This window comes from Lithobates pipiens, unplaced genomic scaffold, assembly GCF_037356315.1.
Source record: "Lithobates pipiens isolate NorthernLeopardFrog02 unplaced genomic scaffold, aLitPip1_a1.2 Scaffold_3, whole genome shotgun sequence".
NCBI classification, from domain to species: Eukaryota; Metazoa; Chordata; class Amphibia; order Anura; family Ranidae; genus Lithobates; species Lithobates pipiens.
This window is the reverse complement of record NW_027507790.1, coordinates 80,543,277-80,570,601: the sequence shown is the minus strand read 5'-3', so window position 1 is coordinate 80,570,601 and position 27,325 is coordinate 80,543,277. Positions and strand designations below refer to the sequence as shown.

The following is a 27,325-nucleotide window of genomic DNA, read 5'->3' as shown; positions in this document are numbered from 1 at the left end:
GATTGACCTTCCTGTACTATTTTTAGTGTCGTTAAAACCTGAAATATCGAATCATTCGTTATGATACCGGTTGTTATCACTCAATACGCTCCAATTTCGCAGCGCCCTTCATTTCACGGGCGTCATTTCGGTAGATATTGCTGGTAGGAAAATTGCACTGTTTTAGTACTTGTTATAGTCTCGTTACCGTGTTCCACAATCAAAATCGTTGCCAGTCGTGTCTCACAGCACAACGACTCCTACCTCTGCCATGGCTGGCTCACGTAGGTCATTTCATCATTTCACTCATTTTGTTACGCACGGCGCTCCGATTCGAATCCAGTCGCATCCGCTAAAATGCGCCGATTCATTCCGGTGTGCCCCTAACTGCTTGGCCACATTTCAGTACATGCTCCAGAGCTCGTTCGTGGCTAATCGATCGGGTCTCTGTCATGGGAATTCATTTCACTGTCACCTAGTACGTTCGAATCGAAACCAGTCGCAGTTCTCGAACGCACAGGTTCGATCGACGTGTCCCAGTTACGTTGGCCTCATTTCGGTACATGCTCCAGAGCTCGTTCGTGGCTAATCGATCGGGTCTCTGTCATGGGAATCATTTCACTGTCACCTAGTACGTTCGAGTCGAAACCAGTCACATTTCTCAAGAAAATGCACAGGTTCGATCGACGTGTCCCAGTTACATTGGCCTCATTTCGGTACATGCTCCAGAGCTCGCTCGTGGCTAATCGATCGGGTCTCTGGCATGGGAATCATTTCACTGTCACCTAGTACGTTCGAGTCGAAACCAGTCGCATTTCTCAGGTAAACGCACAGGTTCGATCGACGTGTCCCAGTTGTGTTGGCCTCATTTCGGCACATGCTCCAGAGCCCGCTCGTTGCTAAGCGATCGGGTCTCTGTCATGGGATCATTTCACTGTCACATATCACGTTCCGATACGAATCCAGTCGCGTCTACGATGCACCAATTCGTCCCGGCGTGCCCCAGGTATTTTCGGCCTCATTTCTGTACATGCTCCGGAGTCCCGTTCGTTGTCAGTCGCAATCGCGGCACGACCGATTCGGGCCTCCGTCATGGCATACTTTTGTCACTCATTTCACTGTCACTTACCGCGCTCCGATTCGAATCTAGTCGCATCCGTGATGCACCGATTCGTTTCGGTGTGCCCCAGTTGGTTACGGCCTCATTTCAGTACATGCTCCAGAGTCAGGATTCATTGTTGGTTGCAGGTTTCGGTTCTCTGATTCATGACTCTGTCATGGGAAATCAATTTCACTGTCACGTAGGACGTCCGATACGAATCCAGTCGCATCTACGAGGCACCGATTCGTCCCGGCGCCCCAGGTATTTTAGCCACATTCCAGTACTTGCTTTACAGCATGCACGATTAACGGATAGTCGCAACAGCGGCACAACCGACTCATGCCTCTGTCATGGCAATCAAAAAAAAATAAAAATAAAAAAAAATAAAAAAAAATTCACCGCCACGTACCGCGCTCCGTTTCGAATCCAGTTGCATACATGCACCGATTCGTTACGGTGTGCCCCAGTGCTTTAGCCTCATTTCAGTGCATGCTCCAGAGTCCGGTTCATCGTCAGTCACAGTCACGGCATGACCGGCTTATGCCTCTGTCATAACAGGTTTTCATTAAATGGACCGTAGTATACAGTGCCCCGTTTCGAGTCGGTCGCATCTGACATGCAAACACATCCCCAGGCACAGACTTCTGGCAATCGTTGCAAGCACGCATTCAAGCATAGACTTCTTGCAAATCTTTGCATACACGCATCCAAGCATGGACGCACACAAGCGTAGACTTCTTGCAATCGTTGCAAACACGCATCCAAGCGTAGACTTCTAGCAATCGTTGCAAGCACGCATCCTAGCATAGACCTCTTGCAATCGTTGCTAGTACGCAGTCAAGCATGGACGTCTTGCAGTTGGTGCGAGTACGCATACAAGCCTGGACTTCTCGCAAGCGTTGCAAGCTCGCATTCAAGTGTAGACTTCTGGCAACCGTTGCGAGCACGCATTCAAGCATGGACGTCGTGCAGTCGTTGCAAGTTCGCATACAAGCGTAGACTTTTTGCAATCGTTGCAAGCACGAATCCAAGCATAGACTTCTTGCAAATCATTTCAAGCACGCATCAAGCATAATCTTCGTGCAATCGTTGCGAGCACGCATTCAAGCATGGAAGTCTGGCAGTCGTCGCAAGCACGCATACAAGAATAGACTTCTTGCAATCATTGCAAACACGCATCCATGCGTAGACTTCTTGCAGTCATTGCAAGCATGCATCCAAGCGTAGATTTCTTGCAATCGTTGCAGGCACGCATCCAAACATAGACTTCTTGCAATCATTGCAAGCATACATTCAGGCATAGACCTCTGGCAAATCATTGCTAGCACGCATTCGAGCATAAGACCTCTTGCAATCATTGCGAGCAGATGTCCAGGCACAAACTTGTTGCAATCATTGCTAGCAGGCAGTTCCGGCTGGCTCAATAGATTGCTTTGGGAAAAACCTGGATACTTTCCTAAATGTACATTGTAACGGGGTACTTATTTTTAAAGTTGATCCAGGGAAAATCCGATTGCCTCTCGGGGGATCAGGAAGGAATTTTTTCCCTGCTGTAGCAAATTGGGCCATGCTCTGCTGGGGTTTTTTGCCTTCCTCTGGATCAGCTGTGGGTGTAGAATTGGGTGTGTCGGGTTGTGCGATATTTATTTGTTTGATTTGTGGTTAGGACTGGATGGACTTCTGTCTTTTCCGACCTGGCTACCCATGTATCTTACCATAACTTCTTGCAATCGTTGCAGGCACGCATCCTGGCATAACTCCTTGAAATCATTGCAGGCACGCATCCTGGCATTACTTCTTGCAATCATTGCACACACGCATCCTAGCATAACATCTTGCAATCGTGGCAAGCACGCATCCTGGTGTAACTCCTTGCAATCGTTGCAGGCACGCATCCTAGCATAACATCTTGCAATCGTTGCAAGCACGCATCTTGGCATAACATCTTGCAATCGTTGCAAGCACGCACCCAAACACATGTTCAAGCACAACTCCTGCAGTCTTCGCAAAGCACATGCGATAACACGAATTTCTCACAGTCACTATGAACACATTTCCAGTGACAAACTCCCACGCAATTGTCGCAAGCACACGTTTAAACACTACTTTTGTGGTCGTGCCAAGGCTCGCGACTTAGCATAACGTCTTGCAATCATTCTTTTGCAAGCACACATTCTCAGTGGCACACAAACTGGCTACACGTCGTTTTCAGCAGCACTTAGTTGGCCACTTGTCTCCTGTGGCTTTTCTTACAAGCCACTCACCGTTTCCTGTCTGTCGGTCTCTCCCTTAGGATAGTTGAGTTCAACTTCCATCCAGCACCTGGATCGTGTTGACACACGCAACTGGCTTCTTCCTGTAACACGCTCAGGCTATACCTAGCCAGCGTTCAGCATTTCTCATCCTTACAGGGCCCAGAGAGCCACCTGTCTTTATGGCTCATACAGCAAGATCCCCACTTCGAGGCATCCAGAGGCATCACCCATAGCCAACGGAAAACGCTCGCCCATCACAACTGCCATCTTTAGGGACATGAAATCCTCGCATATTCCCCAGTCTAGTCATCCAAGCGGCCATCTACCTGGCCCTTTGTGGTTTTCCCTGGCCTAGCCAATTTATCGTTGGTAGCACTGGCAGCCAGGTTCTACACAGACACTACCTGACGAATGTTCAAATCTGCAATACGGGCCATTCCCCAGGATCGATCTTTATGTCACGCCTCCTAGTCCTCCTCTCACGGACACAGGACCCTTCTTAGATCCTTAATTTAGATGCCGTGGCAATAGCAGACCTGTCAATGTCGGAAGGTTCCTTACTGCATGGATTGATGTATCGGTGTTTAAACCGTCTACGATGCCCCTGTCGCCCCTGGTAGCGACAGATGCCACAGCCTACACAGGCTTCGCGGAAATTTTTGGCCACCACTGGTTTACAGGACCATGGCATCAGGGATACTCCTAAACCCCGGTTACCTGGACTTCCTCCCACTTCAGACTATACTCGGTCATGACAGCCTCTCGTATCTGGGGTCATGTCAGGACAGGACAGACTGTGGCTTTCACCACCGACAACTGGGCCGAGGCTCATCTTGTTATTGAAGCCAGGTCTGGACCGATCTCGGTTGTGTCCTTCCTGCGCAGACCGCTGCAGTTAGCCCGGTGGCACCAGTTTAATGTCCATTGTATGTTCATTCCAGGCCTTCAGCAATCCCGCAGGCCAAGTTCTGCATAGTCGTTACTTGGCTCGCTACCAACTTCATTTCATCCTCCTCCTTGCAGTGTCTAAAACCCAGCAATCTGACTCCAGGATGGACGTCCATTTCTATAGAGAAGCAGGGCTTGGTATCAAGTAACCGCACTTGACTACCTACTGTCACTCCTACCGGAACGCGTAGACTCTAGTTCCCTATTGCTTTCGTGCCAACACTTGTGTACCTGCCAGTTTCCCAAACACATGGGGTTCTTCTACACAGCCTACACCTCGTCCCCGGTCCATACCGTGGACACTCTTTAGTATTTGAGCACCCTTGGCAGCATGTTGGCATGGGTCCCAAGTCACGTCATTGAAAGACTAAGCACTTGGGACCCTGCCTACCTCGCCCGGTACATTCCCAATCCTCGGGTGGAAATGGCACAAGCGTTCACCAAACTTGCTCAACTAATTATGCTAAAACTAATAAAACTGCACCCCTACCTGAATGTTTTGCCCCCTTATTTTGGTATACCGACCATCAGACCAGGGCACACTTCAGGTCCATTTCATGTGGTTAATCTTATGGTAGAGGCTACTTGTTCATATCCGTATCGGCCATAGGGCTTTGACCATAAGTAAGAAGGCCAGTGTGGTGGCCTGAATTTATGGGAGGAGCCCGGAGGGTATTTAACCAGCCCGCTCGCCTGTGGTCTTTGTCGGTTTCCGGTGCGCGGCACCCACCCTCCCTTCCCCTTTCCAGGGCATTTCTCAAATTCATTTCTCTTCACATATATTAATTTCTAATCTAGGGTATGCCCCCTTATTTTGGTATACCGACCATCAGACCAGGGCACACTTCAGGTCCATTTCATGTGGTTAATCTTATGGTAGAGGCTACTTGTTCATATCCGTATCGGCCATAGGGCTTTGACCATAAATATATATATAAGAGAAGGGGTTACAACACAGTAAGTATACACTTATAGCCAGTAATATAGCAACATCAGGCATCCTTGCTCTTTATAGTTCCAATCTGCACCATGCAGTAAAAATGGAGGTATGAATTCTCTGATCCTAAATAGCTTCAAATTTACAACACATGAGATACTGAGGAGGTGTTGCAACTTGTTAACCCTTACCTATAGATTTTTTGGAGGAGGGATCCACCTCATTACAAATTTCAGGCCCTGTATCTATCTTCCAACAAGGTATCTTTTGTTCCCTTTAGGCTGCTTTCACACTGCAGCGGGAGCGGCGTCGGCGGTAAAGTGCCGCTATTTTTAGCGGCGGTCTGCGGGCGCTAGCGGGGTGGTTTTAACCCCCGCTAGCGGCCGAAAAGGGGTTAAACCCGCCCGCAAAGCGCCACTGCAGCGGCGCTTTGCCGGCGGTATTGCCGCGGTGTCCCATTGATTTCAATGGGTAGGAGCGGTTTAGGAGCGGTGAATACAGCGCTCCTTCACCGCTGCAAAGATGCGGCTAGCAGGACTTTTTTCACCGTCCTGCCAGCGCATCGCTCCAGTGTGAAAGCCCTCCGGCTTTCACACTGGAGTTAAAGGGGCCGGTTTTTTTCAGGTGTTACACAGGCGCTATTTTTAGCACTGTAACGCCTGAATACCGCCCCAGTGTGAAAGCAGCCTTAATTTTGTACGGGGGAGCTTTCCAAAACGTTGGTTATGTTATACTCTTTGCCAAGATGTGGTTTTCTCATTCATTTCATTTCTTCAACATTTATTCAAATTTTTTTTAGATGTCTTAGAAACAGACAAATGTAGAGCGGCTTTGCTTTATTACCATGGTTCTAGTTTAGATTTCACCATTTGTGCTTTCTAAACAAGGTTGTTTTTATTAGCATTACTATCAACTATAAATGTTTAAAGTCAGTGGAAATATAGAGTCTGTTCCTTGTCTGTTTGTCCTTTCACTTCTTGTCCCGGAAATATAACAGATAGTGAGAAAACATCCCCCCTCGTAGATAGTTGTTATTGGAACAAGTTATCCCCATTGGAAGGTTCCCCTCTCCTCCTATTCTTGAGACAAGTGTAAAATCCCAAGGACAAATAGAGAGGGTGAATCTTTTTGCAACGGGTACACAGACTGCAATATAAATCTGACAGATTTTCTAACTCTTCTCTACACCATCTGAACTAAAGATGGCTTTGCATACACATAATACTATTTGAAATGCTTCAGACTAACAACATTATCAATCCCTGCTGTTTATTTAGGTTGTTTTTTTTTCCTTTATAATCTTTCTCATCACCTTCAGCCATATGACACGGTTTTCACATAACTATTGTCTGAATGCTGTTGTGCGTTGCCTTAGGGGAAGGATTGGTATGTGGCTTTGTCCATGTGCAGCTGTAAGAAATGAAGGGAATGCTGTCAAGCTTGTTTTAATAATTTTTTTGACTTGTTGATTATGTAAAAAGTATCTCACAAAAGTGAGTACACCTCTCACATTTTTGTAAATATTTTATTATATCTTTTCATGTGACAACATTGAAGAAATGACACTTTACTACAATGTAAACTAGTGAGTGTACAGCTTGTATAACTGTAAATTTGCTGTCCCCTCAAAATAACTCAACACACAGCCAATAATGTCTAAAATGCTGGAACCAAAAGAGAGTACACTCCTAAGTGAAAATGTCCAAATTAGGCCCAAAGTGTCAATATTTTGTATGGCCACCATTATCTTCCAGTACTACCTTAACCCCTTTGGGCATGGAGTTCACCAGAGCTTCACAGGTTGCCACTGGAGTCCTCTTTCACTCCTCCATGACGACCTTCCATTTGAGGATGCCCCACAGATGCTTAATAGGGTTTAGTTCTGGAGACATGCTTGGCCAATCCATCACCTTTACCCTCAGATTCTTTAGCAAGACAGTGGCTGTCTTGGAGGTGTGTTTGGGGTCGTTATCATGTTGGAATACTTCCCTGCGGCCCAGTCTCCGAAGGGAGGGGATCATGCTCTTCTTCAGTATGTCACAGTACATGTTGGCATTCATGGTTCCTTCAATGAACTGTAACTCTCCAGTGCCAGCAGCACTCGTGCAGCCCCAGACCATGGCACTCCCACCACCATGCTTGACTGTGGGCAAGACACACTTGTCTTTGTACTCCTCATCTGGTTTCCGCCACACATGCTTGACACCATCTGAACCAAATAAGTTTATCCAGTAATCCATGTCCTTGTGCCACGTACACACGATCAAACAATCGAGTGGAAAAGTCCGGCAAACTCAAGTCCGCCGGACAATCCCCCCGTGTGTAGCCTCCGGCATACTTTTTTGACCCGAAAGTACGACGGACTTAGAAAGTAGTTTTGTACTCCAATCTTCCCGCTGGACTCGCATTTCGGCGGACAATCCGGCCGTGCGTATGCCAGTCCGCTGTACTTTTGAAATGAACGGACTTTTCCCGCCCGGAGAAAAGTCCACTCATTTCGAGAGGGTCTCCAGGTAGGCGGGACCTGCGAAGGAGACATCGCTGGCCCCGCCACCTGGTATGGACTTAAAGGGGAACCCCAACGCCGAAAAAAATCGCAGTGGGGGTCCCCCCAGGTCCACATCAGACCCTTGTCCAAGCACGCTACCCGGCCGGCCAGGAAAGGGGGGGACGAGCGAGCCCCCCCCCTCCGAGCCGTACCAGGCCGCGTGCCCTCAACATGGGGGGTGCCTTGGGGAAGGGGGGGCCGCACGGCCCCCCCACCCCAAAGCACCTTGTCCCCATGTTGATGAGGACAAGGGCCTCTTCCCGACAATCCTGGCCGTTGGTTGTCGGGGTCTGCGGGCGGGGGGCTTATCGGAATCCGGGAGCCCCCCTATTAACCGGCCCCCCACCCTTTGTAAATGAGGATGGGGTACAATGTACCCTTACCCATTCACCTGTAAAATAAAGTACAAAAAAAAACACAACACACAAGATAAAATAGTTTATTGCACAGCTCCGGGGGTCTTCTCGCCGGACTCCTCCGCTATCTTCTTCTAGCTCTTTTGCTAGCGGAGGAGCCTGGCTTTCTTCCTCGCTGCGGCCTCTTCTTCCGACTTCGAGGGTCTTGTCCCCCTCTTCGGTTCTTCTGCCGGGCAACCGCTCCTTCTTATAGCTCTTTTACAGGCGGTGGCCCGGTCTTCTGTCGCCACCGCCGCCACCGCCTGTTCTTCTCTTCAGATGTTGCCTCGTCGAGTCCTCCGCTCACAATGGCACGGAGGCGACGTGCGGCGACTTATATAGGGACATCGCCGGATGATGTCCCCACCTATTATGGTGTCACAGTCCCAGCATCCTCTGGGACTGTGACACCATAATGGGCGTGGACATCATCCGGGCGATGTCCCTATATAAGTCGCCGCACGTCGCGTCCGTGCCATTGTGAGCGGAGGACTCGACGAGGCAACATCTGAAGAGAAGAACAGAAGGCGGCGGCGATGACAGAAGACCGGGCCACCGCCTGTAAAAGAGCTATAAGAAAGCGTGGTGGCCCGGCAGAAGAACCGAAGAGGGGGACAAGACCCCCAAAGTCGGAAGAAGAGGCCGCGGTGAGGAAGAAAGCCGGGCTCCTCCGCTAGCAAAAGAGCTAGAAGATAGCGGAGGTGAATGGGTAGGGGTACATTGTACCCGATACTCATTCACATAGGGTGGGGGGCCGGTATCCAGGGGCCCCCTTATTAAAGGGGCTCCCGGATTCCGATAAGCCCCCCGCCCACAGACCCCGACAACCAACGGCCAGGGTTGTTGGGAAGAGGCCATGTTGAGGGCACGTGGCCTGGTACGGCTCGGAGGGGGGGCGCTCGCTCGTCCCCCCCTTTCCTGGCCGGCCGGGTAGCGTGCTCGGACAAGGGTCTGATGTGGACCTGGGGGGGACCCCCACGCTGTTTTTTCGGCGTTGGGGTTCCCCTGTAAGTCCATACCAGGTGGCGGGGCCAGCGACGTCTCCTTCGCGGGCCCCGCCTACCTGGAGACGCGCTCAAAATGAGCAGACTTTCCTCCGCGTGTGTGGGTGAGTCCGTTCATTTCAAAAGTAGGGCGGATAGTACGGCGGACTTAGTACGCCGTATTAGTCCGCTGAAAAAGTGCCGTGTGTGGGCAAGTAGCCCGTTCGGAAAGTCAGACGGACAGTCTGGCGGGAAGTCCGCCATAGTCGGCTACGTGTGTACGCGGCATTGGTCTGCTTGTCTTTAGCAAACTGTGGGCTTTCTTGTGCATCATCTTCAGAAGGAGGCTTCCTTCTGGGATGACAGCCATGCAGACCAATTTGATGCAGTGTGCGGCGTATGGTCTGAGCACTAACAGACTGACCCCCCACCCCTTCAACCTCAGTCTGCAACAATGCTGGCAGCAATCATACGTCTATTTCCCAAAGCGATATGACGCTGAGCATGTGCACTCAACTTCTTTGGTCAATGATGGCGGTGCCTGTTCTAAGTAGAACCTGTCCTCTTAAAACGCTGTATGGTTTTGGCCACTATACTGCAGCTCAGTTTCAGGGTCTTGGCAATCTTCTTATAGCCTAGGCTATCTTTATGTAGAGCAACAATTCTTTTTTTTAGATCCTCAGAGAGTTCTTTACCATGAGGTGGTCATGTTCCTTTAAGGGGGCTTGGGCAGTCTCCAGGCTCACCTGTACCACATCTATCCATCCCATGCATGTGCTTCCACTGTGGAGACACTTATAAATTTGTAGTGTTAGGACTGCAAGCAACACAGGGTGCCGTGACGAGTTCTTGCAGCTTTCACATGCGTTTGCAAATGTGTGCTAACTAAACCCCTGCTTTTAATAGACGGTTAGACAGGTTAAGTTGGTTGGTCTGCAGACTGGTTGGTGAGTTGAGCTATGGAATTGTCTTTGTTCTTGGCAATCTTCTTATAGCCTAGGCTATCTTTATGTAGAGCAACAATTCTTTTTTTTTTTTAGATCCTCAGAGAGTTCTTTGCCTTGAGGTGCCATGTTGAACTTCCATTGAAAAGTATGAGTGAGTGAGAGCAATAACACCAAATTTAACACACCTGTTCCCCATTCACTTATTATAATACTGCCACTGCGCAAATCTCCCCATTCACACCTGAGACCTTGTAACACTAACAAGTCACATGACACCGGGGAGGAAATATATCTAATTGGGCCCAATTTGGACATTTTCACTTAGGGGTGTACTTACTTTTTTTGCCAGTGGTTTAGACACTAATGGATGTGTGTTGAGTTATTTTGAGAAGACATCAACTTTACACTGTTATACAAGCTGTACCAGGGGCGTACCTAGAGCATTTGGCACCCGGGGTGGATCCTATATCTGGCACCCCCCCACCTTAAAATTTAAAAACACCCCACTGTGCCCCCTGCATACCTCTGCATCCTTCAATATCTTTTGTCACTACTGTGTACCCCCCCTCCACAACTGCACCTCTGGACCCCTTTAAATTACATAGCACCCTACACTTCTGGACCCCTTTACATTACAAAGCACCCTGCAGGTCTGGACCCCTTTACATTACACAGCACCCTGCACCTACGACCTCTTTACATTACACAGCACCCTGCACCTCTGGACCCCTTTACATTACACAGCACCCTGCACTTCTGGACACCTTTACATTACACAGGACCTTGCACCTAAGGACCTCTTTACATTACACAGCACCCTGCACCTCTGGACCCCTTTACATTACACAAGACCTTGCACCTAAAGACCTCTTTACATTACACAGCACCCTGCACCTCTGGACCCCTTTACATTACACAGGACTTTGCACCTAAGGACCTCTTTACATTACACAGCACCCTGCACCTCTGCACCCCTTTACATTACACAGCCTCTCGCAGCTCTGGACCCCCTGCATGTTACACAGACCCCCTACAGTGCAGACCCCCCTCCCTACCGTACATACCCCCCATCTACAGTACAGACCCCTCCTACAGTACAGAATCATCCCCTACAGTGCAGACCCTCCTACAGTACAGACCCCTCCACCCTACAGCGCAGACCCTCCTACAGTACAGAATCCTCCCCTAAAGTACAGACCCCCCTACAATACAGTATCCTCCCCTACAGTGCCGAATCCTCCTCCACAGTACAGACCCCTCCCCCTACAGTACAGACCCCCCTACAGTGCAGGACCCCCCCTTACAGTGCAGGACCCCCCTTACAGTGCAGGACCCCCCACAGTGCAGACCCCCCCACAGTAAAGAATCCCCTACAGTGCACAGACCCCCCTACAGTAAAGAACCCCCCTACAGTGCACAGCCACAGACCCCCCTAACAATACAGGCCCCCCTACAGACGCATACCTCGGAACACACACGGAGAGCCCAAGGCAGTGGCATTGCAGGGGGGAGGTGCGAGCAGCACCCGAGTGATACCTGTCGGCTCAGATCCGGGACCCGGTGAACAATCCCCTTCTCTCTGTGGTCGCGTTGCGCCGTTCTGATCAGTCTCGGCAGTCGGCAGCGGCTGTCACTCACAGCCGAGCAGAATGAATCCGCCTCCCTCTCCTCCTTTATGTCTACACAGTGCTGTGCATGCAGGAGGAGGGTGAGTGAACGCGACCACAGAGAGAAGGGGATTGTTCACTGTGTCACTCCACTCGGGTGCTGCTCGCACCTCCCCCCACAATGCCGCCCACTGCCAGTGCCTCAGGCTCCCTCTGTGTGGTCTGCCTAACCTGCGGCGCTGTCTCCTCCTCAGTTGCAGAGGGGGAGGGCACTTGCCTGACACCCCCCCAGTGTGTGGCACCCAGGGAGGCCCACCCCCCACTTAGTACGTCACTGAGCTGTACACTCACTACTTTACATTGTAGCAAAGTGTAATTTCTTCAGTGTTGTCACATGAAAAGATATAATAAAATGTTTACAAAGATGTGAGGGGTGTACTCACTTTTGTGAGATACTGTATGTATGTGTGTATATATATATATATATATATATATATATATATATATATATATATATATATATATATATACAGTTGTGCTCATAGGTTTACTTACCCTGGCAGAATTTATGAATTGTTGGCCATTTTTCAGAGAATATGAATGATAACACAAAAACGTTTCTTTCACTCATGGTTAGTGTTTGGCTGAAGCCATTTTTTTTTTTGCTGCAGTGATTCCTTTGAGGGTAACTTTTATTTTTTATTGCAACTACTTTATATAGCGTCATCAATTCATGCAGTACATATATTGTTTATTCACATCAGTTCCTGCCCTCAAGGGGCTTACAATCTAAGGTCCCTAACTCACATTCATACACAAACATTCTAGGGCCAATTTAAACCGGATCCAGTTAACCTACCATCATGACTTTGGAGTGTGGGAGGAGTACCCAGAGGAAACCCATGCAGGCACAGTGAGGACATGCAAACTCCAGGCAGGTAGTGCCGTAGTTGGGATTTGAACTGATGATTCTAGTGCTGCCAGATGAAAGTATTAACCACTTAGCCCCTGTGCTGCCCATATTCCTTCTCTATGGTACCACTGTATGTAGGAATGTAGCCACCTTATATTGCTCACTATGGGACTATGGGATTTGTAGTGTGAACAGAGAAGTGCAGATGACCACAACCAATATGCCCTGCTTATTCCAAACAAAGGGGAGTGATGGGGAAAAGAAGAGGTTTAAGAACTCACAATAAAACTGTTTCATAATAAATATATTATAGGGTCAGTAAGTATTGGATGTGTGTAGATTCTTTTTGGAGAATAAGTATATCATGTAGTGTTACTTTATGGTATACGTTGAATATGCAGAGTTCTTTGACTGTGTATAGAAATCTGCACCACCAAGCCATTTTACCATAAAACAAGGAAGTAGTTTGGATTTTCTGCTCAACCTCTGTGTGAGATGAAAGGAAGATAATGAGCAGTTCCTACGCTGTATTACAGCCGCTGGTATGATAAGCGGACCATGATCGCCTTGTGTGTGCCATCATGTTCAGTTTCTGCAGAACACCAGATGTGTTTCTTCATGGCAGCAAATTTCTTATCTGCTGCTTTACACATTCTCTTTGTGTAAATTACAAAGCACGCTCCATATAAACACAGAAACTCACTTGCGCCAGAAAACGTTTAACTGCTTGGCCTTTGCTTTATCTAACAGCTGCAGAAAATTGCAGCTGGCTTTCTTTTGATCAACCCAAATTTTATGGTTCAGTTGTATAATAAATACGTATGTGTTCCCATGATGCTTTACTGGCGATATGGAGCTTTCTGTACCTGTGGTTATGATATTGGTTTTATTATATTTCTATAAAAGGGTTATGTACAGCACAAATTATATATTATATTTTGATTTTTACATGGGATCTCGAGGCCACGGGCTCATTTACATGGGCACTCATACAGCAAGAATAGACTACTTTTCTGTTCAAGCACCAATTTCGGCACAGGCAGCCCACAATAGTGAATGGCTAAGCATCAACGGTCCACGGCTCTGCAGTAGCCACCATAGAGAGCACCTCGCCTCCTCCCCACCGATTCCAACCACAATAGTGAATGGCTAAGCATCAACGGTCCACGGCTCTGCAGTAGCCACCATAGAGAGCACCTCTCCTCCTCCCCACCAACCCCAACCACCCCCCCGCAATTCATGTCTGAACTTGGATACCCAGAAGGACTCCAAAACAGCAAGATGATAATGAAGTATTCATAAATGGGACACAGTATCGGTCCTGACACAAGCCTGGTCCCTTTAGGACTCTTATTTTATCAGGCAAATATCAGGGGAAATGATCAATTCCTTCCATAGGATTGCAATTGGTGGTGGTCATTACTATGTTTATTAATGTTTTACATGTAAAGTACAGAGCTTAACTGTAGTTATCTTCCTGATGAAGCGGGCATGGACCCATGAAAAACATCAAATGTACAGCAAGCAATCCATCGCCCAAGTTTGATTAGAATAATGAGTAATGATATACAATACAAACCCATGTACTTGCAATGTTGACACATAGTACTTTTGTCTTTTTATATGTTTTTTTTATATTTTGTAAAATAAATCATTTACTTTTTTTTACATATATGCAGTACCTTTAAAGTACTCTATTCATTAGTTAGGGGGGGGGTTTTTGTATATATTTTTTATTTAATTACAGTTTTTAGGATCTATTGTAGTAGCCGAACATGCATTTCTGTGAAATATTTTGCTGAAAATTTAGGTTTTACCAATCTTGCTTTATAGCTGCATGTTTAATTACAGTGTGGTTAAAAGTCATGCTTTGTTGTGTTAAATGTCCTACATTGTTCTGTATTTCACTGAAAACAGAGTATGTTGGCAGAGCATGCTATGTTGTGTAGATTTCAAGCCCTAACACCACTTTTGTATGACAACTGTTCAGGATTAGACATTAAAAGTTAAATCTTGCTCAGAGTAATACAGGCAGCCGTTGTTAACCTACCTCTGAAGATGGTAGTTGCCGGGATATTATGCTGACTTGCAGGTTTCGGTTGTTTTGAAGTCACTGACCTTTAACAGTTTTGTGTATCAGGAATGTCAGAGGTCCTCATCTACATATTTATTCTGGGTTAGGCCTCATGCACACTGGGCCATGTTTGCCTAGCTTTTCTGAACATCTTTTTCCCCTGAAATGGGAAAAAGCAGCATAAAAAGCTTGCCTAAAGCCGTATTTTGCAAAAGTGTTCAGAAACGCTTAGATACGATTAGTCACGTGAATTGTTTGGGTGTTCATTCATTCCGTTTGGCCAGAATATAAATTTATACTGGCCATTGAAATGAATGATTAATTCAACGCTAAGCCCACCTAGCGTTTAATGCCGTGTACACACCACCGGACTTTTCGACGGACTAGGTCCGACAGTCTTCCCGACAGACTTTCGGCAGAGTTCCGGCGGACTTTCTGAATGAACGGACTTGGACACACACAATCACACCAAAGTCCGACGGATTCGAACGTGATGACGTACGACCAAACTAGAATAAGGAAGTTCATAGCCAGTAGCCAATAGCTGCCCTAGCGTTGGTTTTTGTCTGTCGGATTAGCATACACACGAACGTATTTCTCGGTCCGGCGGAGTTCCGGCGGGAAAATTTAAAACATGTTCTATTTCTAAAGTCCACCAAATTTTTGGCAAGCAAAGGTCCGATGGAGCCCACACACGATCGAATTGTCCGATGGACTCGTTCCGTCTGACCTTTGCTGTCAAAAAGTCCGGTCGTGTGTACACGGCATAAGTGTTTCAGGCGTATTTTCTGCCGAAACGCTCCACTTCTGAATGCGCAAGTGATTTCTTTCTGCCTCTAAACGCTCCTGCATGGACACTTGGCTAACATGGAGGGGCCTTTAAAGGCAGAAAAAAAACCAACAAATACACTTAAAAGTGGCGTTTTTGATGTCCAGTGTACATGAGGCCTTAGACTTTTTTTTAAAGCTTTGAGGCCAACCAGCATTTGTAAAATGGGAAGTTGGCAATGGTGGCAGTTCAAAGATGCCTCAGACTCAGTCTTTATTTTGATGTCAACAAACGAAAAATAATGAGAACACAATATTTTACTGGTTTTCCAAACGTCCCATAGTATTTTATGTAGGGTTTTCAAGTGAAGATGCATGTTATGGGTTCTTCTAAATGTGAATTATTTAGGTATATTTTTGTGTTGGTACTAAGCATTACAAAAATCATGCAAAATGTTGCCTCTGTTCTTTACAGGATGAATCGGCACAAACCTCCTTGCAGCCCTGTAAAGTCCATGTACTCATACTGGTGCTTCATGGCGGAAATATCCTGGATACAGGCAGCGGAGATCAGAATTCCAAGCAGGGTGACGTCAATACCATCAAGTCTGTGTTTGACACAGTGATGAGGGTGCATTACCCAGCAGCATTAGGACACATTGCAGTCAGGCTCGTTCCCTGCCCAGCCATCTGCTCAGAAGCATTCTCATTGGTATCCAAGTGAGTTACTTTTTTAAGCACTAATTTCTTGCCTGATATTTCTGCTTTTGTGTCTAATGTGCAGATTTTTCTTATGTTCACGTTTGCCTTCTTTTTTGGAAGAGTCTCAGTATATACTTTGTCCCAACTTGCAGCTGAAAGAGATTTTAAATACTTTCAGAACAAAGAGTTTCACAGGTGTTTCAGTCAATAAGGTTTTGGCAATATGCTAGCTGAGGGGTCTTCCGTCATGGGACTGCTATGTTCACTGGGCATACTAGCTGTAAAATGGATGTCACTAAAGTAGACCAATTTTTAACAGATACCACCACAATTTTTCATGTATTGAAACTGTCACAACCATAGCTGTTAACACTGCAGAGCTTTTAGGATTGCTTCTTCTGTAGACCACTGAGGTATTAACCTGTGAGAAGGAAACTTGCGTTTGTTCATTTATGGATGCACACAGCCCGGCTTGAGCGTGCACCTGTACAAGAGCCCCCACAAGCAACCTGCTTGCTATGGGTGCAATTGGAGAAGAAAATGTGCCTAGAGTGCTGGTGGGGGTCTCCTGTAGAGGAGGTAAGGGACCGCTTTTACAATACCATTGCACAGAGCAGGTAAGTTCAACCACTTTAAGGGCTAATTAAACCAGAAGTAGCCTAGGACCCTTACCCCCATAACTACTATTTGAGTAAGTCTACTTATTTGTTCATTGTGTGTGTATGTATAGAATTTTTTTCTGCCATCATTTTGTCTATGCAGACTATATTTCACGTGCCATTTATTCTCTAATTATAATTTATGTATGTATCCTTTGTTCTGCATTCAGGAGAAAATGCAAAACTCTTTCTCTAACTGCCTAAATAGTGTTGGCTAGAGATTTCTAGTGTTAGTTCATCAGCTGGTATGCCCTCTTGCTTATGAGCTAGTATGCCCAGCAATTGTATTCTGGCTCTCCCTTTTCGGTCTGTGGGCAGATTAGGAAACTATGTCCCACCCTAAAACTTGTTAGAACAGGTGAGCAGAGTAGCTGAGGTGCAGGAGGGGAGGTGCCAAGGTAACCACTGGTGTTTGAGGGGTACATAAATAAGCATTGGTGAAAAAAGTGTGGGGCAGAGGTGAACACTAATAAAAAACACTAATATTTATTTTAGCACAAAAGTATATAATTTTGTTAATGTTGGGGTGCAGAAATTAGCTTTGGACAGGGGTACTAGGGCTATCTTTGGAGAGGGGTACTGAGGCTAGCTTTGGACAGGGGTACATTGTTGAACTTTGGGCAGGGGTACAGAGGTGGACTTTGGAGAGGGGTACAGGGTTGAGCTGTGGGCAGGGTACAGTGGTAAACTTTGGACGGGAGTAGAAGGGCTAGCTTTAGAGAAGGGTACAGAGGCTAGTTTTTGATGGGTACGGAGGTGAGCTATAGGCAAGGGCACAGGGGTGAGCTTTGGACAGGGCTACAAGGGTTAGATTTGGCAAGGAATACAGAGGCTAGCTTTGGAGAGGGGCACAGGAGTGAGCTTTGGACAGTAGTACAGAATAGCGCTTTGGATTTTTGGGTGCAAAGGTGAGCTTTAGATGGGGTGCAGAGATGATCTTTGAACACAGGGAAAATTTAAGCAGTGGACAGGAGTTGCAGAAGTGAGTGATGTGTGTTGCTTTTTTAGGGGTCGGGGGGAGTTGTAAAGCTTTTACTAGGGAAGATTCTTACCTGGTGGGGAGGGACAGCACAACATACATACAACATAGCATACAGAGATCAGGGGTTTAACTGTGCCCCTTTAACTCCTGTTGCTGAATTATCACACCCACTCTGATACAGACCACATCACTATCCCCCACCCCCCAACCAACTTCCCCCCACAGGGTTCGAGTTCCTGCACCTATTGCTTTGTGCAATGGTCTTGCACAGAGCAGCACTAATCATCCTCTTCTTGGGTCCCCTGCTTCTGCTCCTGGCTCCTCCTCCCTGCTGAGTGCCCTGATAGCAAGCTGCTTGCTATCGGGGCACTCGTGCGCATGGACTCCCAAGCCAGCTCTTTGTGTCCATTGACACAAAGTGAGACCTGGCCCCGCTCCCTCTTCACTGGCTGTGATTGACAACAGCAGAAGCCAAAAGCTCCAGCTGCTGCCTCTCTGTCCAATGAGGGGAGAGAGAGAGCTGCTGCTCTCGTCGCTGGATTGACATCAGGCTCAGGTAAGTATAAGGGGGAGCTGGAGGTGAGCTGCTTGCAGAAGGTTTTTTCACCTCAATGCAGAGAATCCACTAAGTTAAAAAAACCTTGTGCCTTTAGAAACACTTTAAGCACATACAACAGTTTCATTTTTGTTTTTAGATTAATTAGGATATTTTTATAGTGGAATAAAAAAAAGGATATTTTTATAGTGGAATAAAAAAAAGGATAATTTTATAGTGTTTTTTCTCACGCGTCTTACTTCGTGTGTCCTATTATTCACACCTCTCCAGCTACTTGCTGCCCAGTAAATTGTCGGGAGGTCTTGTTTTAATTGTTTCACAGTAGCCCTGACAAGTGTAATGGCAAAGTAGAAGGAGATCTCTCTTAATAGCTGAATATATAAGCTGTCAATATGAATATGTGGTTAGAAAATTTAAATACAGTAGATATAAAAAGTCCACACACCCCTGTTAAAATGTCAGGTTTCTGTGATGTAAAAAATGAGACAAAGATAAAAGGGCACCTTTTAATGTGATCTGTAAACTGAAAGACAAACTGAAATCTTTTAGGTGGAGGGAAGTACAAATAAAAAAACTAAAATAATATGGTTGCATAGGTGTGCACACCCTTAAACTAATACTTGGTGTCTCACGAACGATCACGTGAGCCCGGCGGTCATCGTCCCTAGTGGCCACAGGGCGAAGTGACATAACATAACGTTGTTTCGCCCAGCCGTGCCATTATGCCGCAGTAAAACTGTGGCGGCTGGTTGGCAAGTGGTTAAATGATGGCAGATGTGTACTAACTCCTATTTAACATGAGTTTGAATGTGATTGTTTAATTCTGAACACAGCTACAGTGCCTTGCGAAAGTATTCGGCCCCCTTGAACTTTTCAACCTTTTGCCACATTTCAGGCTTCAAACATAAAGATATAAAATTTTATTTTTTGTGAAGAATCACCAACAAGTGGGACACAATTGTGAAGTGGAACGAAATCTATTGGATTTTTGAAACTTTTTTAACTAATAAAAAAATGAAAAGTGGGGCGTGCAAAATTATTCGGCCCCCTTGCGTTAATACTTTGTAGAGCCACCTTTTGCTGCGATTACAGCTGCAAGTCGCTTGGGGTATGTCTCTATCAGTTTTGCACATCAAGAGACTGAAATTCTTGCCCATTCTTCCTTGCAAAACAGCTCGAGCTCAGTGAGGTTGGATGGAGAGCGTTTGTGAACAGCAGTTTTCAGCTCTTTCCACAGATTCTCGATTGGATTCAGGTCTGGACTTTGACTTGGCCATTCTAACACCTGGATACGTTTATTTGTGAACCATTCCTTTGTAGATTTTGCTGTATGTTTTGGATCATTGTCTTGTTGGAAGATAAATCTCCGTCCCAGTTTCAGGTCTTTTGCAGACTCCAACAGGTTTTCATCCAGAATGGTCCTGTATTTGGCTGCATCCATCTTCCCCTCAATTTTAACCATCTTCCCTGTCCCTCTTGAAGAAAAGCAGGCCCAAACCATGATGCTGCCACCACCATGTTTGACAGTGGGGATGGTGTGTTGAGGGTGATGAGCTGTGTTGCTTTTACGCCAAACATATCGTTTTGCATTGTGGGCAGAAAGTTCGATTTTGGTTTCATCTGACCAGAGCACCTTCTTCCACATGTTTGGTGTGTCTCCCAGGTGGCTTGTGGCAAACTTTAGACGAGACTTTTTATGGATATCTTTGAGAAATGGCTTTCTTCTTGCCACTCTTCCATAAAGGCCAGATTTGTGCAGTGTACGACTGATTGTTGTCCTATGGACAGACTCTCCCACCTCAGCTGTAGTTCTCTGTAGTTCATCCAGAGTGATCATGGGCCTCTTGGCTGCATCTCTGATCAGTCTTCTCCTTGTCTGAGCTGAAAGTTTAGAGGGACGGCCAGGTCTTGGTAGATTTGCAGTGGTCTGATACTCCTTCCATTTCAAAATGTTCGCTTGCACAGTGCTCCTTGGGATGTTTAAAGCTTGGGAAATCTTTTTGTATCCAAATCCGGCTTTAAACTTCTCCACAACAGTATTACGGACCTGCCTGGTGTGTTCCTTGGTCTTCATGATGCTCTCTGCACTTTCAACAGAACCCTGAGACTATCACAGAGCAGGTGCATTTATACAGAGACTTGATTACACACAGGTGGATTCTATTTATCACCATCAGTCATTTAGGACAACATTGGATCATTCAGAGATCCTCGCTGAATTTCTGGAGTGAGTTTGCTGCACTGAAAGTAAAGGGGCCGAATAATTTTGCACGCCCCACTTTTCAGTTTTTTATTTGCTAAAAAAGTTTAAAATATCCAATAGATTTCGTTCCACTTCACAATTGTGTCCCACTTGTTGGTGATTCTTCACAAAAAATTAAAATGTTATATCTTTATGTTTGAAGCCTGAAATGTGGCAAAAGGTTGAAAAGTTCAAGGGGGCCAAATACTTTCGCAAGGCACTGTACATCCCCAGTTATAAGAGGTGTGCACACTTATGCAACCACATTATTATTATTTTTTTTAATTTTTACCCCCCCCCAAAAAAAAGATTTAAGTTTGTTTTTCAACTGAGTTGTACAGTTTATAGGTCACATTAAATGTGGAAAAAGTTCTGAAATGATTTATCTTTGTCTCATTTTTTTTACATCACAGAAAGCTGACATTTTAACAGGGGTGTGTGGACTTTTTATATCCACTGTATTTAATTTTTCTAACCACATATTCATATTGAAATACATTATTTGTGTTGGCATATTCAGCTATTAAGACAGATCTCCTTCCACTTTGCCAGGGGTGTGTAGATTTTTTATATCCACTGTATATAAGAAATAATTATGACTGTCATACAAAAATAAGAACAAAATCATAATATTACAGGGGAAAGATATATGAAACTTTTATTTTTGTAATAGTCATCCACCTTACATAACTATTACAAAAAAAATAAAAAAATTTCACTTTAGCTTTTTAATCAAATACATCTCTTCCTCATGAGCTCTACAAAAGGCCACCTCCATATGACATCATAGCCTGTCACATTCCCTGCAGGAATAGACTGTAATGTCAGGAATTTAAATGCAGCTGACGATAGTTTGTGACGCATTGGTAGAGTTCTGGTTGTATGCAGCACATATTCCGGCTATAGATGTAAACAGAGAATAAATGGCGATTCCAGGTTACCACATGAACAACTTGTAGCCAATAACACTTCAGATACATTGAAATGATAGAACAAAAAAACTGATGTTCAGTTAGATCATGCATAATATACTCAGTATGCAATCTGTGTGAATCTAATTCCTCTAGTGTAGCAACCAAAGGATTAACCAGTAGTAACAGGTCCCGGGATTGCCTAGTTCACTTTCCATTTTCTAAATTTCAAGGAAGAGAAGAAAAGAGAATATAACTGAATATAGCAACGAGGGAAAAAGAAAGAGAAGGAGGGAAATAAGGAAAGGGGGGAGTGGGGTGAGGGGGAAAGGGAGAGGGGGCCCTGGGAGGGAGGGGGATACCAAGTCATTGGACAGCTAGGCAAGATACATATGCTCAACAATCATGAGCTAGGTTTAGACCCTCTTAAGAGAGGATAAACATATTCCATAATCTCCACAATTCAGAGTATTTTTCTTGTTTATTTTGTGCTGAAAGTGTGAAATCTTCCATCTTATTGATTTCTTCCACCTTATGGAGCCAGCATCCAACTGTTAGGGGTGATACGTTTTCCGTTCTTTTGGCCGTGGGGTGTAATAATTTGAGGGATTTTGTTCTCTAATAGAGTGGGCTAATATTCTCCCGCATTTATCTCATAGCTGAGATAGCTTATTTTAATAATTCTGTTGTCTGTTTGCGAAGGCATAAGAGGTTTTGTTCAAGCGTCAGTGTTGGGGCATGTTTATGTTGTGCCTCTTTTTTATGGATGTCGTGGAGGAGAGAGGAAATTTTCTCCACACGTTGGTGTTTGAGCCGTGATCCGTGTTTGAGAATTTCCTTGTGGGCCTCCCATAGGATCCCCACATCATAGTCAGGTTGTTTGTTGATCTGAAATTACTGACTTAGCTCGCTTTGAATATCCTCTACCACAGTGGTCCTCAACTCCAGTCCTCAGGACCCACTAACAGGCCAGATTTATGTATTACCTTGGGGAGATGCAGACTAGAATACTGCAGTCACTGAGCAGCCAATGTTATCACCTGTGATGTATTTCAGTTATCTTGAAAACCTGGCCTGTTAGTGGGTCCTGAGGACAGGAGTTGAGAGCCACTGATCTACCACCTCAGGAGTCTGCAAGAGGTTTTCGTTCAATTTCCAGAATTTGGAACCTTGGGTGACCCTGAAGAAACAATCGTATAGCCAAAGAGTCGGTGTCAAGGGTAACAGTGGCTGCAGACAGCATATGGTCTCTCGATTATTCGTAGGTGGTATGAAAAATGGGACTCACATAGAAAGTGTACCACTATGGGGGCGAACAGAGTAGGGTTCTGAGGAAGTGCACCATCAAGTACAGCCGGTGGCATGAATTCTCTGCGGGGGCAGCTAACATGTCAAAATGAACAGCAGCTGTTCGGTCTGGCTTAACAGATAATGGCGTCAAAATAGGCAGATACAGTTATCTGATCAATGAACTTTATACATTTTTGTTGAGGTGCCGGCAGTCAGTTACAGGTAAGGGCTAGGTTTGGGGCTGCAATGAACTATGGGAGGATCATAGGGATCATGGTCGTTAGTGACCCCAGTGGGGTCTCAGGGAGGCAATGGCGTAAAAAGAAGAATGGACTGAGGGAGATGCCATGCACTTGTTGGTGATCAGGACTAACGTGAACCTTCTGCTGAGGGCGCCTGGGATCTCCTCCATGTCCTCCGCGAGGCTGGGAGGTCCGCCAGGGTGTTTCTGAACCCGCGCATCAGGTGGGCCAGGGGAACTGGAAAAGATAAGGCAATTCTCCTGGTTTTCACAGGGTGAAGGAACGCTGTAGGTGATGTTTGCACCACAGGCCAGATCCAGGACCGGGCGATGCATAGCGCGGCATTGCATTGTGGCCCTGAATAAGTCAGGGAGGATTTTGACTGGGGCACCGTCAAGCTCCAGTTCCCCATTTTCCCATGCCTCCCGCAGTACAGTCTCTTTGACCATGTATCTGTGCAACTGGCAAACCACAACTCTGGGTCTGGCGGAATCAGTAGAGCGGGGACCCAGGGCTCTGTGAATCCTGTCAAATTCCACCCTGTTCGGGAGGTCAGTTCCCGCGACATTCTGAAAGATTGCAGCCGCTGACTCTTCCAGGTCCACAGATCCTGTTGCTTCAGGGAGACCCTGGATTCGTAGATTGTTCCGCCTGCTCCGGTCTTCCATATCTTCGATATGAAGCTGTAGGGCCATCACGGCCTCCACGTGGGCATCCTGTCTGGATTCCAAGGCTGACACTCTTTAGGTTAGGGTCGCCATAGAAGATTCCCCGCCGTCTGCCTGGTGGTGAGAGCCTGGACATCTTTCTTGAACCCCTGCATCTCCTCACTGTGTTTTTTCTCTAGGCGTCCAATGAGTATTTCTATGTCCGATTTGGTCGGAAGGGTCTGCAGAAGGATCCGAAGTTTAGAGTCCATTTGGAGGGTACAAGGGTGCACTGACAGGCCGTGAGGAGTTGTATGGAGATCCGGTGAAGTGTCGAAATGTGCAGCTGAAGCAGTCGATGAGGTCGGGTGAGTATAAGGGTCTGAGACTCCGGGCAGTGAGTCGCATGGCTCTGCCATCTTGGAATCCGGGGAGGCCGCCTGGGAGCCCGGGAAGTACCAGTCAATACTGCCACCCGTCTTGACATTTTTAGCTGCTTTCCTGCCCCCTTTTCTCTTTCGCTACCTGACCGAAGGCATGCCGTAGTTATCAGAGATGGGATAGGTGGGTACAGGCCAGGAACTCAAGCTACATGCGTCCACCGGCTTCCATGTCCAGACCATGCCCCCCTAATGTATTCTTTTATTAGGGTCTAGTGTAAGCTTTTATTCACACTAATAATAAAGTAGGAAATTTAGACTTTTGGTTCACGTTATCAATTCTCAATGATGTCTGTTAGATCTCAGTAATGCAAAATGTTTGGATTATAATTTAAAAAAAATCAGTAGGCTATTTGTCACTTTTCTCAATTATTTTTATGTTTGAAGCCCCCTGCCTTTGCAAGTCTTGCAGCATTACTCTTGTGTCACAGCTGGTGGGATAAGATGATCACAAATTAGAGAGGGTGTTTTCAATCAGATAAAGAGTGAGAAACAGTAAGTTGCAGCCACTTTGCAAAACTATGAAGCAGAACCAACATAAACATTGGTGAAATATAGCTTTCCTCAGAACACATATCGCATATCAATATAAATGATACATAGTAATGTGGTTCTTAGAAATATCACCAAATAGTAAGTAATGCAATGGATTCAAAAGGGAGTTGCCTGGCACCACATTCCAAAACTAACATAGAAAAGTAGCTGTCTGAGAAGCAGTCAACAAAAGGTACTAGCGGGTTGAGTACACTGCTACTTTTCTTCTTCTATTTTTTTCTTAATTATTTTTTATTTTGAAAAAATAAAAGTGTAGGTACAAAACAGCCTATTGGGCATACCCAGGCTCGGTACATATACATCTAGAAAAAACATACATTTAATAACAACTCTAGTACCCTACCTGACACTAAACTAGTAGTACACTCCAGTAGCCACTGAAGGATTCCTATGGAAATGTTGTGATTCGTTTACTCAGAGTCTAAAGTAAATTAGGTAAAAATTTAAAATCTCCACCCTATAGATTAAAAATCCAGAATGATCTGTAGTACATGCTCTTGCATTAGTTTGAAACACAGGAGGGTTGAGTTAGCTCAAAGATCCTGGGTCTGCATTGATAGAGGGAGCCTCAATCCAAATATTCCACACTTTGTGAAATTTTTTCGGGCATCCCCTTGATAGGTATGTGGCTTTGTACAAGGGCAGCTGATTGTTAATTGTTTCCACTGAGTTGAAGTGGCAGCAGATGTGGACTTCCATTGGAGCACAATAGGTTTCCTAGCATAAAATAGAAGCAGTCCAACTAGGGTTCTTACAGGGCTCGCGGTCGGATAGGGGGTTTACCAGGCCCAGCAGACAGACCTCTACTGTCTGAGGTATCTGTATAGTGGTCACTGAGTAGATGAAAGATAATACACCTGCCAAAATAGTTTGAACATGGGGACAAAGCCAGAAAATATGAATAAAGTCTACCGAGTCTGTAGAGCACACAGCCGAGTTGGAAGGATAAATTCTGTGTAGTAGTGCAGGAGTGAGATAAATCCTATGCAGAATTTTAAATTGCACACGTCTATCCTTAGCCGAAACTAATTGCAGAAAGGAACATTCCCATAGCTCCTCCCAGTCCTCATCATCCATTTCAGGAAAATACAATGCCCATCTAGATTTAAGATTGTCAAGTCCTGAGTGGACTGAGGGGAGCGTAGCTTTTAGATATTCGAGAGGGGCTTAGTTAGAGAATCATCTCTAAGTACAGTTTTGAGGGTAGAGGTATAAAAAGCTACTGGTTACTTTTTAAATTGGGTATGAAATGCATGGCTGTGTTGCAAATCTCAAAAAAAAAACAAATATATATATATATATATATACCGTGTTTCCCCGATAGTAAGACACCCCCGATTGTAAGACGTATCGGGAGTTTCAGAGGGGTCGGCTAATATAAGCCGTACCCCGAAAGTAAGACGTATGTCTTACTTTCGGGGAAACACTGGGGTATTGCCGCCTCCAGTGACGTACGGTACTAAGAGTGGGGCGGGGGGTGCGGGCCGCACCCTGGGGGGGGTGCCAGGCCAGCGCCCTCCCCCTCCGACTGAAGAGACAGCGCCGTTTTGATCAGTCTCGGCCGAGCAGAGTGAAGCCGCCTCCCCCTCCTCTTGTATGGCTACACAGTACTGTGTATGGAGGAGGAGGAGGGGGAGGCGGCTTCAGTGAAGCCGCCTCCCCCTCCTTCTCCTTCATGGACAGCACTGTGTAGCCATACAAGAGGAGGGGGAGGCGGCTTCACTCTGCTCGGCTGTGAGTGACAGCCGCTGCCCGAGACTGATCAGAACGGCGCGACGCAACCACAGAGAAGCGGATTATTGTGCCAAGTCCCGGATCACTGCTGACAGGTGTCACTGGCTCTGTGCCCTCCCGGAAAAAGGTCAGTGCATACAGAGAGAGACCAAGGAGGGGGAGGGGGAGGGGGGGTGTGAAGAGATTCTCTGCAGCTCTTGTAACCGCAAGATGCAGCTGAGGAGGACTACAAGTCCCAACATACCGGGCTGTGTGTGCTTACAGTTCTCCTCTGCTGAGCATAGCAGCTTTGTATGCTTGGACTTGTAGTCCTCCATAGTGCAGCCTTGCATGCTGGGACTTGTAGGCCTCCTCTGTAATGCAGTGCAGCCTTGCTTGCTGGGACTTGTAGTCCTCTTCTGTAGTGCATAAAATGCATATACACTAAAAAACACATTTTACACAGTTTTTTTTAGCTGTCAGTGCCCCTTTAACTGTGGGATGCGGACGGTTAGAGCGGGATGAGCGGAGGGATGTGGAGGCCGCGGGAGCAGCAGTAATGTTTTCCGTGGTCCATCAGGTCCAATTCGACAATTTTTATTCCAATATAAGACATACCCCGAAAGTAAGACATAGTGGGGCTTTTGGGGATAAAAAGAAAGTAAGACACTGTCTTACTTTCGGGGAAACACGGTATATATATATATATATATATATATATATATATATATATATATATATATACGTTAGTAAGATTAAACTGTGCTTTTAGTACATCAAAGGTCTTTAATTTCCCTCCTGAGCAAATTTGATCAAGTTATATAATACCTTTTACTGCCCAGATCTGAGGGACAGGTATTGAGACAAAATTTGGTAGTGTCAGATTAAGCCATAGCGGCGTATTCCGAGATACATGCCCAGGGGGGATGG

General features: G+C 46.0%; 1 protein-coding gene across 20 annotated transcripts in view; it reads left to right on the top strand.

Annotated features, from left to right (window-relative positions):
• The window catches only part of PITPNM2 (phosphatidylinositol transfer protein membrane associated 2), a 451,974-nt gene that overhangs the window by 339,766 nt on the left and 84,883 nt on the right, over positions 1-27,325 (top strand). For all 20 annotated transcript variants that reach the window (XM_077461889.1, XM_077461887.1, XM_077461884.1 and 17 more), the window contains one exon: positions 15,932-16,176. In XM_077461889.1, the coding sequence (XP_077318015.1) occupies positions 15,932-16,176 (245 nt within the window). The remainder of the gene's footprint in view (positions 1-15,931; positions 16,177-27,325) is intronic.